The 13,862-nt window shown below is 40.4% G+C and overlaps 1 protein-coding gene across 1 annotated transcript; it reads left to right on the top strand.

Annotated features, from left to right (window-relative positions):
- Nucleotides 1-7,255: 7,255 nt before the first annotated feature.
- Nucleotides 7,256-10,815, top strand: LOC125747811 (uncharacterized). Its single transcript, XM_049023319.1, has 5 exons — nucleotides 7,256-7,647; nucleotides 8,117-8,272; nucleotides 8,397-8,489; nucleotides 9,449-9,693; nucleotides 10,554-10,815. Exons 1-5 carry the CDS (start codon nucleotides 7,303-7,305, stop codon nucleotides 10,813-10,815), a joined length of 1,101 nt encoding a protein of 366 aa, XP_048879276.1. The 5' UTR covers nucleotides 7,256-7,302.
- Nucleotides 10,816-13,862: the final 3,047 nt, after the last annotated feature.

The following is a 13,862-nucleotide window of genomic DNA, read 5'->3' as shown; positions in this document are numbered from 1 at the left end:
GCTGTAAATTAACGGAGTTCATTTAGTATCGTTAGAGGGCTACTGGTGTCTGGGTAGAAGCACATTTCAGATATATTTCTAAATTATTAATGCACGAGGGAAAATTAAGGTGCATACAACAGCAACATCCAACAAGTGCAATATCGAGATAAAACCAGTATCACTGGTTCTTTATGGCGATCCTACATACAATTGATATACAGTAAGAGAATGCACCTGGTAATACCACACAATTTTAATTGACACATTTAATAAAGGCATTGTACAGTATGATGGCAGTAGGCACAAAGATTCCCAGTAGAGCATTGTGTGAGCATTATGGTGAAATGAGTTGGTGGCGTCAGGATGGAGCAATGGGGGGAAAAAGTGTCCAGGTACACATGGACTAAGGCTTGGCTACAATCTCTTCTCTGCTGCTTCCTCCAGTGAGTCCTGTTTGCAGTTTCTTTGTCTTGCTGATGTTGAGCTGCTGGTAGTTCACCAAACCTCACAACACAAAATCCAGAATCCGCTTCCTGTATTCATAATCTCCAGTGTCGATGTAGACGAGAATCGAGAGCTGTCAGAGAACTTCTAAACCTGGCTTGAGCTGGTGCCTTACTTGAAGTCTTTCGTGTTGAGGATGAATAGAATGGGAAACGGGAGAGTTCTCAGTACACTCAAAAAAGTGAATCAGGTGGGCTGTTCACTGTATATTAATTTTATGTTTTCAATTTAATTAAAATACATATCTTTGTCAAGTTAAAATATTTTTTCTCATAAAGTCTATGTAAATATGTCTTTCGTTATGTGTACAAAATAATCATGCATTGGTTAATCACAAATCATTTATTTTAAATGAATTATGATTGAAATACTTCTTACATCCAGAAGGTGGCAGTAAGAAGAAGATTAAAATGATTCAGACAGCACATGCGCAAACTCATTATCGTTCTTGTTTTTGGCGGTTAACTAGCCAACGGTTTGGGAGAGGTAGGTGGACGTTTTTCGTCTGTAGTATTATTGAGCATGATTTAATTGTGTGTGTGATACAACACTCGTTATATATTTCTGAAGTGCTTGTTTTTTAGAGAGCGGTGAGTCTGGCACGTTTGCTAGCTTATAGTCGCACGACAATGGTACGTTAACGTTAGGTCAGTCTGCTTTTATCCCGCCGAGATGTGGTTCGATAGATAATTTTACTGTCATGTTCCTGTCGGAATTTTCAGTTATCAAGCTTTATTTTACTGATGACATCCAGTATTCTTTCTAACGTCACTGCTTCATATTAAGTTTTCCATCAGCAAACTAGTGGGTTTTTTTTTTACTGTGAAACAGGTACAGGAAATGCTACGTGTTTTAAACAGCAAATTACGTTGGGTTACTCGGTTACTAGAGGACCAAGAGTTAGTACGTACGGTAAGTTAGCTACTGAAATAAAGCACTGGTAGCTTTTGGCAAGCGCTGGAGCAGGCGTCACCAACAACGGGTACGGGATCCTGCAGTGTTATGTTTTAACTAGACTGCATTTCCACAGAGAAAATGCAAAGTGTGCTTACTCAAATGCAGCAGTCGTCTGACCCTTCTTGTCTCTGTTTCTTTTCCTTTTTTTGTTTTTTTTCTTTAAATGTTTTGCTAAATGTGGCTTTATGTTTATTCTTAAAGTGTGACATAGACAGTTCCAAGGAGGAGCTATGTATTGTGGTCCTACAATGTTGTGCTGTCGTTGAATATTAGAAGAAGGTATTGCCAGAGTTACTATTGGTGTGAATTTCATTTTGAGTTACAGCTGCAGAAATCAGTTCACAACTAGCTACTTAATTGCTGTGAATACAGTTGCCAGTATTTTTAAGAAACATTTATCAGGTGACAGCTTCACTCTCTTGCTGTCGTTCCGAATAGGTTTTTTTTATTTTTTAGATTTCTAATTGTCTTAAAAGCAAGTAATGAACTACATTAATTTATGGCTCCATGTTGAATTTCAGACTCTGGGCGTGATAGCTATTTCTTCACTCATTGATGTGGTGTTGGCAGCACTGCTGAGCTTGCCCGTGGTATGTTAACAGTCAGTTAACAGTTTCTTAATTTAATGCTTTTTTACAAGTTCAGTTTCCTTTATCAATATCTCCTTTTTTGTTTGTTTGTTTACCCCCCTTCCCCTCTCAGATTTGAATGTGGCTGTGTAAAGGTTGCAGTTCAAAGACCTCAACTAGAGGCCAGTTACTTAAACATTACAGGTTAAAACATCCACATTATGGGCGCAGGCACCCATATCCTTGCCATATATTAGTTGTCCATGTCCATGCAAGTCATGGAATGCGCTCAGGTCACATTTGTGTAGAGTCCATACTAGAGAAACATCACGGCAAACATTGACATCAGCTACATTCAGCTGTCATGTTTGTGGGTTCTCTGAAGCTGCCTCTGAAAAGGAGTATTTCATTCATATAAATATTTATGGAACATTTAAATCACATAAAAATAGAAAGCACCTTGGTTATTCTTACAGTGACTTTAAACCTGGAATCGTTGCAGAAAGAGACAGTTTTGAAAGCTCAAGTGTTTCATGTGAACGTGGAGACAATGAAGAATCAGAAGCCCAGCTTGAAGTGCAGTCTAGTTTTCAGAGAGACGTCTCAGAAAATGTTGAAAAGATGATAGAAGAGAAACTTGCAGCACTGTTACTTAAGCTGGAAAACATACTCCATGTTCCCAGTAATGCAGTCGATGAGCTTTTACAGGACTTGCACTTCCTAATGAGTTCTGCATCCCAGACTACTTTAAATACCATTGTTTCAGATTTTTATATTAAGCATAATCTAACTCTTGATGTAAAAGAAACTGAGGAATTGGCCTCTGCCTTCTGTCTTTCTAATCCATTAACTAAAGCAATTGGAGATCAGGGACCACTTGGCACTGCTTTTAAGCGGAAACAGTACTTCAAAGACAAGTTCCAAGTAGTTGAACCAGTTGAATATGTTTTAGATAAGTAGCGCAACCATACCTACCAATATGTACCATTATTGCAGTCATTGCATCAGCTCCTTGGCAAAGATGGTATAATTGATGATGTAGTAGAAAACTACAGTGCTCACCAAAATGAAACTGCACAACAAGAATACAAGTCATTCCAGGATGGAGAGTTTTTTAAACAAAATGAGTTTCTATCTTCAGGGGAATTGAGAATAAATGTCACCCTTTATATTGATGAGTTTGAGGTGTGCAACCCTCTGGGTACTTCCAGAAAGAAGCATAAAATTTGCGCTATGTACTGGATTTTGAGCAACTTACCCCCAGGCCAGCACTCCTCTTTGTCATCCATCTATTTAGCAGTACTGTGTAAAAGTAACTACATCAAGGAATACGGATATGGAAAAGTGCTTGAACCTCTTTTGCGTGATCTGGTTGTCTTGGAAGAGCATAGGATATTTGTCCCAAAGATTGGAACAAATATTAAAGGCACAGTACAATGTGTAGCTGCAGACAATCTGGGTGCCCATGGGATTGCGGGCTTTGTGGAAAGTTTTTCAGGAGAGTATGTTTGTCGATTTTGCACAGGGCGTCTCAGTGATTTTCAGACCAAGCAGGTTCTCTCAGGTGAGTTTAGTCTTCGATCCAAGCACGAACACAAAGAACATGTCAAACATGCAGCGGAAAGTGGAAAGCCTTGTTTTGGAGTGAAAAGGCCATGTGTGCTGACAGAAAATCTTTCTCATTTTGATGTGACAACTGGATATCCACTTGATGTACTCCATGATCTGTTGGAGGGTATTGTTCCAGTGGAACTTGCACAGTGTCTGGGCATGTTGATATCCAAAAAATACCTCTCTTTGGACACTTTAAGGTCATTCTCAATTTCCCCTACAAAGGAGAAGATAAAACAAACCGTCCCCATGTTGTGAAACAAAAATCTTTAAGTAAAAACACAGGTGGCAACGCCGCTGAAAATTGGACCCTCATTAGATTACTGCCTTTCATGATTGGAGATGTTATACCTGACAGTGAACCAGTGTGGGAGATAATTTTGGATTTAAAAGAGATAGTGGAACTTGCCGTTTCCCAGATCCATACAGAAGAATCCATTGGATATCTTCAGTTCAAAATATCTGATCACAGACAGAAGTATCAAGAAGCATTTCCCAACCAAAAACGTCTCCCAAAGCATCACTTTTTAGAGCACTACCCACACATGACCCGATGTTTCGGTCCTCTAGTTGGAGTCTGGACCATGCGGTTTGAGGGCAAACACAGTTTTTTTAAGAAAGTTGCCCAACACACCAAGTGTTTCAAGAATGTTGCTCTAACACTGTCAAGGAAACATCAGATGATGATTGCGTATTACTTACACTCATCACATCCACAGAAACCAGGAGTTGAAGTATCAAGCGTATCGAGAGTCTCTGTTGAGGTGCTGAATGATTATGTATCATTGCCTCTCCAGCAAATGTACCCAAACATGGCAGAAGTAAACATGGCTAACAGTGCATATTGCAAGGGGATCAACTATAGAAAGGGAATGATAGTCATCTGTGGATTTAATGATGGGCTACCTGAATTCGGAGAGATAATAAGGATATGTGTACTTCAGGATACTCTGAATTTCATAGTCAGGATGTTCTCAGCGTGGTTTAGGGAGCACTATCGAGCCTTTGAACTGCAACCATGTCCAACTGGCACAATGTCCCTGATAACACATGACAAACTGGCAGAGAAGTACCCATTACATGACTACTTCGTTGGGCCCCTTCGACTGGTTATGTTTGAAAGATATCCTTATATTACAAGCACGTGTTGAATATGTGAGTAAACGGCTTTAATTGATAGCTTACTAAATGTGCACTTTATTCTCATTAGCATGAGCACCTACTGTAATACTAAGGTAATGCCTGTCACCTCTTTCCACTTGGCTGTTTACTAACCTGTTTCTGTGCATGCACTAACTCTATGTCACTGGTAGGGCTGAGCAATATTTTAATATTCTATCGATATTCTGATAGACTAGATATCGTCTGGGATTTTGGATATTATAATATCAGAATATAGCATAAGTGTTGTCTCTTCCTAGCTTTAAAGGTTACATTACACTAAAGTGATGACATTTCCTGAACAAATAATTATTTGCCTTTACCCACAGTTGTTATAAATGTATTGCAGATGATTATCAAAAATCTCATTGTGTAAATATTTTGTGGAAGCATCTTAGTCATCACCACTATATCACGATATCAATATTGAGGTATTTGGTCAAAAATGTCATATTGCCTATTCCAACCTAAAGCAACTAATTTGAACACCATTAACAATAGTATGACAATTCATTTTTCATGCTACTATCGTTATGTCACTGGCTTATTGTATGTGGATTGCTCAGTGTTTGCTTCACCATCCTTTTTGTTTTACATATGATCAATGTCATTTGGTTACTTTCTAATTTAAATGCTTTTTTAAATGCTTTATACATATACTGAACAAAAATATAAACGCAACACTCTTGTTTCTGCTCCCATTTTTCATGAGATGGACTTAAAGACCTACAATTCATTCCAGATACACAATATTACCATTTCTCTCAAACATTTCTCACAAATCAGTCTAAATGTGTGATAGTGAGCACTTCTGCTTTGCTGAGATAATCCATCCCACCTCACAGGTGTGCCACATCAAGATGCTGATCTGACATCATGGGTAGTGCACAGGTGTACCTTATACTGCCCACAATAAAAGGCCACCCTGGAATGTGCAGTTTTTTGCTTTATTGGGGGTCTGGGGACTCAGAACCGGTCAGTATCTGGTGTGACCACCATTTGCCTCATGCAATGCAACACATCTTCTTCGCATAGAGTTTATCAGATTGTCAATTGTGGCCTGTGGAATGTTGGTCCACTCCTCTTCAATGGCTGTGCGAAGTTGTTGGATATTAGTGGGAACTGGTACACGCTGTCGTATACGCCGGTCAAGCACATCCCAAACATGCTCAACGGGTGACATGTCCGGTGAGTATGCTGGCCATGCAAGAACTGGGACATTTTCAGCTTCCAAGAACTGTGTACAGATCCTTGCAACATGGGGCCGTGCATTATCTGTCTGAGTGGCTGGTCTCAGACGATCTTGGAGGTGAACCTGCTGGATGTGGAGGTCCTGGGCTGGTGTGGTTACACGTGGTCTGCGGTTGCGAGGCCGGTTGGATGTACTGCCATATTCTCTGAAACGCCTTTGGAGACGGCTTATGGTTGAGAAATGAACATTCAATGCACGAGCAACAGATCTGGTTGACATTCCTGCTGTCAGCATGCCAATTGCACGCTCCCTCAATGCTTGTGGCATCTGTGGCATTTTGCTGTGAGACAAAACTGCACATTCCAGGGTGGCCTTTTATTGTGGGCAGTATAAGGTACACCTGTGCACTACCCATGATGTCAGATCAGCATCTTGATGTGGCACACCTGTGAGGTGGGATGGATTATCTCAGCAAAGCAGAAGTGCTCACTATGACACATTTAGACTGATTTGTGAGAAATGTTTGAGAGAAATGGTAATATTGTGTATCTGGAATGAATTGTAGATCTTTAAGTCCATCTCATGAAAAATGGGAGCAAAAACAAAAGTGTTGCGTTTATATTTTTGTTCAGTGTATTTAATGACTTTATACTTTTATTTTCATCTTTTCTAGACTCACACATTTGGATGATGGCTGCACCAGTAAAACTGCGGATTATTCTTGGTTCCAACAATGCTGAAAAACTGACCATAGAATCAGGCATGCCAAAGTCTGTTGAGGATCTTTCAAACGAAATCAAACGTCAGTTTGATATAGAGGGGGACATTAGACTCCAGTACATGGACAGTGACTTTGATAATGAGTTTGTTAACCTTAACCAAATTTGCGACATTCAAGACAAGAGCACAGTGAAAATCATCCGGTTGTCAGATGCTCTACACCTCAGCCAAAGCAGCATGAACCAGAGTGGGGATGAAACATCTTTGCCATCATCTTCTGACACAATAATACTCTCCTCTGATTCAGAAACTCCTTGATCTCAGTGGCCCACAGAATTCCAAGTCCCAACCATTTCCTATGATGTGGAGATGCAACTTCGAAGTGCAAACCAGGACTTCATATCAAATGGAGTTCTTCTGTCCCCCGGTCATAAACTTAAATCAGACATCTTGGAAAATCTGGCTCGGGAAATCAAGTTCAAGGCATATCCCTCAAACTTAGAAATTGAATCTGTTGCTGAAGCTTTAATCAAAGCACATCCATGTTTGAGAGAACAGGGATCCTTCAGTGGTTTCTACGGCTGGAAAATAAGTCTTAAGTACAAGATGGCCAACTACAGGACAAAGCTTAGAAACTTGGGGTGTCCAGAACTGAGCATCAATTCCCTCAAGCACAAACCTGCAGATAGATGTCAGCCTGCCTACGATGTCAAAAAACCAAGGAAAGCAGAAGTAAATTTTTGTCCTCCCTATCCTGCTGGAGAGACCCAGGACAGTCTTGAAGGTGAAAGATTGGCATTGTTATCTGAGGTCAAGAAGAGACATAATGATAAAGTTGTCAGAGAAAAGATGGCCAAGACCTTCGCATACAGAAGGCAGGAGGTCGTTAGAAACAAGCCCATGATCGTGGAGTTCAAGATCAGATGGCCAGGACTGTTCACTGTGGCAGAGGTATGAAATGCTGCTTCAACAATTTATTTTTTTGGCAATTCTGCTATATTGGATAGTGACAGTGTAGAGAGAGGACGGGCAGGGGAGAGAGAAGGGATGACATGCATCAAAAGGCCTGAGGTCGGATTTGAAACCCCAGTTATAGTCAATATTTGTTGTCATTTGATACAATGTAACATCCATCCATTTTCCAAACCGCTTGTCCTACTGGGTTGCGGGGGGTCCAGAGCCTGAACCTGGGTCCCAGAGGCCTGAGGCAACAGTGCTAACCACTGCACCACCATGCCGCCCAACAATGTAACATATGAATGGTAATCATTTTGTGTAAAACGTAACCATGGCACAGGAAGTACTATTGTTTAGAGCACGGCCTGTTTTTTTGTACATTCTTGTGTGAGTATTTCTGTTTTAAATGTTAACATTATTTGTACCTATTAAAAAAATGTATTTGTGGAAATTATGTTTTCAGATGGAAGCAGAATTTGTGAGGATCACTACTCGTCCTCTTGTCTCAAAGTTTCATGCACAGCTTGACCAACACACTGCCCAGCTCTTCAAAGTGTTGAAGAAGAAAGGAGGCTCTGCAGGGAATAAAATCAGCAGGATTTTGCTCCCAATCAGACAGGTATGTTTTGCTATCCATAGAGAACATTATTTTAATTATTATAAGTTGATGCCGACTAGTCAGTTTTGACAGGTATAGTGAAAAGATAAGTCAGAAACCCTAACCCTAATATTTCTCTCTTTAGAATGAAACCATTGAAAAGAGGAGAGAGTGCATCCTGAAGGCACTTTGTATCTATCTGAACGAAGACCCGAACATCCTCTTCAAAGAATACCTGGTTGGTAATTTTAATAGTTTAGTTTCTACCTGTAATAAATCAAATTTTGAATAACTAATCTTGTTACTTTGTTAAAATTTGCATGGAATGAGTTTGTTTAAACTTTTTTGGAAATCTAAATATACTCACTGAGTATTTTATTTGGCACCCCTCTGCAATCCAATACAGCAGCTCTACCATACATTCTGCTTTTACTAAGCTTATACATGTTAATTCTTTGCCGAGAGTTGAATCTGGTCAAGTGCACTTGGTTATATGTCTTGAAGACGTTTCGCCTCTTTTCCAAGGGGCTTCATCAGTTCATGCTCTTCTGACTAGATTAAGCTAGTGTGACTACCTGGTGGGGAACCCGGTTTTTAAGCTCTTTGGGGGTGTCCCCAAGGCCACTCACGTTGATGGCTCATTGGTGCCTTGGGTGGGGCTTGGTTAGTGCTCCATTCTTTTGTAATGACAGTCAACTCCAAGAGATATGTTAGATAAAATATCTCTAAAGTTTGATGGAATCACTCGGCACTGCCTTATCTTCTTTTTACACAAATAGCACTTTTAAAGCATCATGTATGAAGGTATTATTGGTGAAAAAGGTGTGAGCGCATGTAACAGTAGAATTTGTAGTTGTGTACAGTGACTTGTATCTGTAAGTATGAGTTGTGAACTTGTACAATGATTTGTATTTGTGTCAGTATGAGTTGTGAACTTGTACAATGAATTTTTTTACAGAATTTTTTTCATAAAAAATCTACAAGCACACAACTCATACTGACACACATATACAAATCACTGCACACAACTACAAATTCTACTGTTACAGGCACTCAAACTCTTTTCACCAATAATACCTTCAAAATCATGCTGTTTTCATTAAAGGAAACCAGAAAGGCAAAAGTTAATCTTTGGAATTCTACAAAATCTGTGATTTCATAGATTGGTTTTGTCTTTTCTTTCTCCTCTATGTAAAGGATACTGATGATACTGCTGTACAGAGGGAGCTTGAGCAACTTACCCTTGGCATCTACAGCGTCAAAGTCGAGGGAGGTGATGCAACCACTCCACCAGCTGATGTTGGAATAGTGATCGAGGGTGTTGAAGTTCTGCATGACCTGGGAGATGTCACCTCTGCATGTGCACTCTTAATGGGTGTGATATATGCACTGAACCTCAGTTATCCTATGGAACTTAAAGCCTTCTTTGAAGTACTTCAGAAGTATTTCCTTTAACTGGATGCTACCAGACTCTCAAGCAAGGTACAGATGCTCAAGAACAAACTGTATGAATGAACGAAACAGAATGCTGCAATGCGAGCTGACTTGTTTGTAAAAATGTTTCTAATTTCTAAGGTTTTTTCCTTCCATATAGTACCAAATTAAAAGTTGACAGCAGCACGTGTGTTGTTATGGGCAGATTGTAATGCTGTTACTAAAAGTCTGTTGTATTATTGGGCTGTATAAAGGCAGTTTACAACTGTTAGTGTTGTACCATGCTGCACCATAATGTCTATTAGGGTTAGTTATGGGCTTTTATTTTGGACCCAGTGGCAACAAGATGTTAAATGAATATTGTTGAATAAAGGAAATAAAAATATGTCTGGTGTACCAAATTCATTTGTGTGGAACCTGTTGACAAAATAGAATTAGGTCACACTAACTATTATAAAATAAGTTGGATGAAAACATATTTCAATAAATTGAACTTAATTTTTTTTATTTTACTTCTACTAAGATATATATGTTTAGAGGACGAATGTAAAATATGTAGCCTGTAACTACATTATTTATGTCCATATAACATAACTGAATTAGATTAGGTAGGCTTAAATATCTCTTGTTGATCAGAAGTTATTTTATCTAGTTGGGTCAATTCACAATATGTTAATATAATACAAGTTCATAAAGTTAGATGAACTTAACATTTTTCCTTTCAACTAACATAGTACAATTTCGTGGAACCTGTTGATAAAATAATTTTAATTAAAGTCAAAGTTTCATTTTTTTGAGTGTACTAGACATAAGCGTGAATGATGTTCTTGTTTACATGCTTAAAGTAGTCTACTCCCCCCTATAAAAGGTTCTCACTTGGCAATGAGCTTGGGGTGGTGCAGGTGGACACTCACATAGTGGATCATGGACTCTCCTACAGTCAGATGGCAGCTGGTGAAGCACCAAGACCCACAGGTGCCCAGGGACCCCCAAACTCCAGTGACTGGCATTCAGCACCATGCTGCCAGACAGTAACTGTGATCTCCGCATGCATGGCCATGGTGCCACCTGTGAGGAGTGCAAACGGGATGCAGATGGCGGCCAATAATCACCGCAGAAAGGGAGCATGACTGTCTGTCAGCATGGCATCAATCTTGTGTTGTGGGTATAGAAGGAGTAACAAACTAAGAACCACCTGTCCCTTCATTCTCTTCCTTCACTAGACAATTTGGAGGACAACCGCACCTAGAAGACTGCTGTCCTCCCATCCATACTGACATGGAACCTAGGACTGTCGTGGTTTTTTCTCCTTCCCGCCAAATCAGAAGTCAGAGGGCTGCTAGTGCAGTATCCAGAATTCAGTCTTTATTGCAACAATGAAGTTACAACCAAGGCTGGACACGTAAAAGTGTGTCCAGTACTGTTTTACACCAATTTTTATATAAGTTCTAATTGTTAAATGATATCTCGTCACTTAAGCATCATCATTCCTTCAGCCATTCACAATAATTGTTTTTTCCCTTAATCCACACCCCTAGGTGATAAGTTTGTCCATCATTTCTAACATAAAGTAGGTAACAGAAACTCAGACTAACAAAAGGTGCAAATACATACTCAGTTGATTACATTGTGTTGATTACATTATAAGGTTTACATTGTAATATTTACATCATGGATATTTGGCATACTTTTTAATAATATCATAATACTTGTATTCTACGTTATATAGTGCTAAATAATATTCCATAGGACCCACACCCATCCACTCATGGGAAGAAATACTCCTCGACTTGGCGAACCACAAACACTCCGATGACTTCAATCTATGCATGACTACCTTCTACTTCTAGATCAGCCCAACTTCTCACAGATAAACTTCCTTCTTGTCGTTTTCCTCTGCAGCTCTGCCTCTCATGCCTCCCTACACAGCAAACCATGGTCCTATAGGCAAACTGTAGTGGATCCACATAGTCTGTGACCAGTCTCTCAAAGATCTTAATGATCTATGAAGTGACGTCAACAAGTCTGTGGTCCTTAAGGCTGTAAGGGTACCATGCCGTCCCAATGTAACTTATGAAGTCCTCCATACCTTTAGCACTTTCTTCAGCTTCAGGGAGATGGAGAACAGGTGCTGACAAACCCCTCAAGATTCGTTGCTGCATGTTTTGAGCACCATGGAGCTAATTCTATCAGGCCAGGAGTCTCCAACCTTCCTTACAGCGAGAGCTGCTTTTACAAAGAAAATAATGCAGGGAGCTATGCATTTCGTACATGACAGTAAAGGTCATCAACGTTGGTGGGGCAGGCCGATGAAACTAGCTGAGCTTGTTCATTCTAGAGCAAGCCATGATGACAGCACAGCGCTCATTTAGTCCTGCTCACGGGTGTCACGTTGGTGACCATTGCATCAAGCACACAGCCTTACACGTGCAGACAGCTGAGGGATCATTCATGGGAATGAGATGTGTGACGTAATAATCTGATCTGTCACGGGGTTATGTGGTACTGTGACATTGCAGGTGGTGAAGTAAATGGAGGCACAGACATGGTTTGGAGAGGGACAGAGCGGTATCTTAATGTCTTTCAAAGAGACAATGGAGATATCACACCTAACTAATTAACAGATTGAGCCTTTCACACCCTCCACATGCACATAGTCCTGCTCACAATGGGACCATTTTTATGCAATCAGTTACACAAGATGATGGGAAGGGGGACTAACATGTCAGCTGCCATCATGCTTCCTCACCAGGATGGCAGGCACAGTCCATGGGGTGGCTGATGGCCACTTGTCGCTTTCTTATCCGCAAGCAATGGGACGCACAAGGATGGAGGTGGTCTCTGAATCCCAGCCTTGGAGGTGCTCCTACAGCTTCTCCTTCTCTCTGCTCCGGTGCCCTCCAGGAACAGCAGTCTGGATCTCCTCTTGGGTGGCCTGACGTCTGCTGCGTCATGGCTGCTCAGACTTAGATGGGTGGTGGCTATCGCAGGGCCTGCCGTATCTCCTAACTGGGTACTGTCACCTGCTTCAGCAGTGGTCCCACCTCAAGTCCCCCATTGTCTTTCCTCATGCTGTTTGGGCCGGTTGGCTGATAGAGCTGGTTCAGTCAGAAACTGGCCTATGGTCTTACACTCATGTCTAAAATAATCTACAAAACATTTACTGAATATTCAATGCACTCTTACACTGACATTCATTTACATCATAAAATCTGCGTATTCCACCAATAAAGGGGAAAAAAAACTTCTTGCTGTCCCATATTACCTCAGCTGAATTTATATATACATCATTATAACAGATCGCAGAAAAAGAGATTGCCAGGTAACGTTCTTGAAATGTAAGATAAGTCATCGCTCACTCACAGAACGAGACTCATTCATGAATGTAAACATATAGCACAATACAATAAATTGGTAGGCCCAGGAGGGAGGCATGTTATGTCTTAGGCCTTAGGCAAGAAGAGATTGTTTTGAATACTGTGTGACCTCGCTTCGCGATAGCTGCCTGCAGTAAGTTCCACAGACCCTGAAGAAAGCTCGGACCTTGGAGAGGCAGACAGCGGAGGAAAAGGGGGGGAGAAACCACCTGCAGGAAGAGATTCGAAGCTGCACCAACTGGTGCACAACGAGTTATAGCTTTATAAAATAGTTGCAGCAGACAATATATAGTATGTTACGTGGGAGTGCAAAAGTATAAGTAATCCTGTTAATCATACTAATCATATGTTAACCATGTATTTGCAGTGATTCAATGACAATACGTCAATGTGTTAATCATTAATCAATGGAACACCCAAACATTAATAGTGATTAAATGTCATATGATCAATACCTATATACATATCTCAAGTAGTGTCTAGAAGCCAAGACAGATTCCAGTAAACTGAGCTAGATGGGTGGATTTTACCTTGCTACAAAGGTGAACCTTTAGAGCAGGAGAATTGTGTTTGTTATACGTTTGAGCTCAGTTTGTTGGTGTTTTGTGACCAATCAGGACTTAGAAGTCTTTACTGGGAATTGGGAGTTATGGTTTATCAACTGGTTGCTCTGGGTGCTCCGTGTGACTTGGTACTGAGTGCCAGAGTTTGATGAAAGCGCTTTGCTGGATTGCTGGAATAAAAGAGATTTCCTTTACCTCATCAAACTAAGAGGTCCAGACTTTTATTCTAAGTTACTC

This window comes from Brienomyrus brachyistius, chromosome 8 (genome assembly GCF_023856365.1).
Source record: "Brienomyrus brachyistius isolate T26 chromosome 8, BBRACH_0.4, whole genome shotgun sequence".
NCBI classification, from domain to species: Eukaryota; Metazoa; Chordata; class Actinopteri; order Osteoglossiformes; family Mormyridae; genus Brienomyrus; species Brienomyrus brachyistius.
The sequence above is the reverse complement of the archived record's forward strand: the minus strand, read 5'-3'. Positions and strand labels throughout refer to the sequence as shown.

Excerpts from the sequence above, each read along its gene's own strand:
- LOC125747811 (XM_049023319.1), top strand. The coding sequence starts at position 7,303 with ATGGCCAACTACAGGACAAAGCTTAGAAACTTGGGGTGTCCAGAACTG. Across the intron at positions 8,273-8,396 it reads TTTTGCTCCCAATCAGACAG|AATGAAACCATTGAAAAGAG; the intron begins GTATGTTTTGCT and ends TTCTCTCTTTAG. Across the intron at positions 8,490-9,448 it reads TCCTCTTCAAAGAATACCTG|GATACTGATGATACTGCTGT; the intron begins GTTGGTAATTTT and ends CTCTATGTAAAG.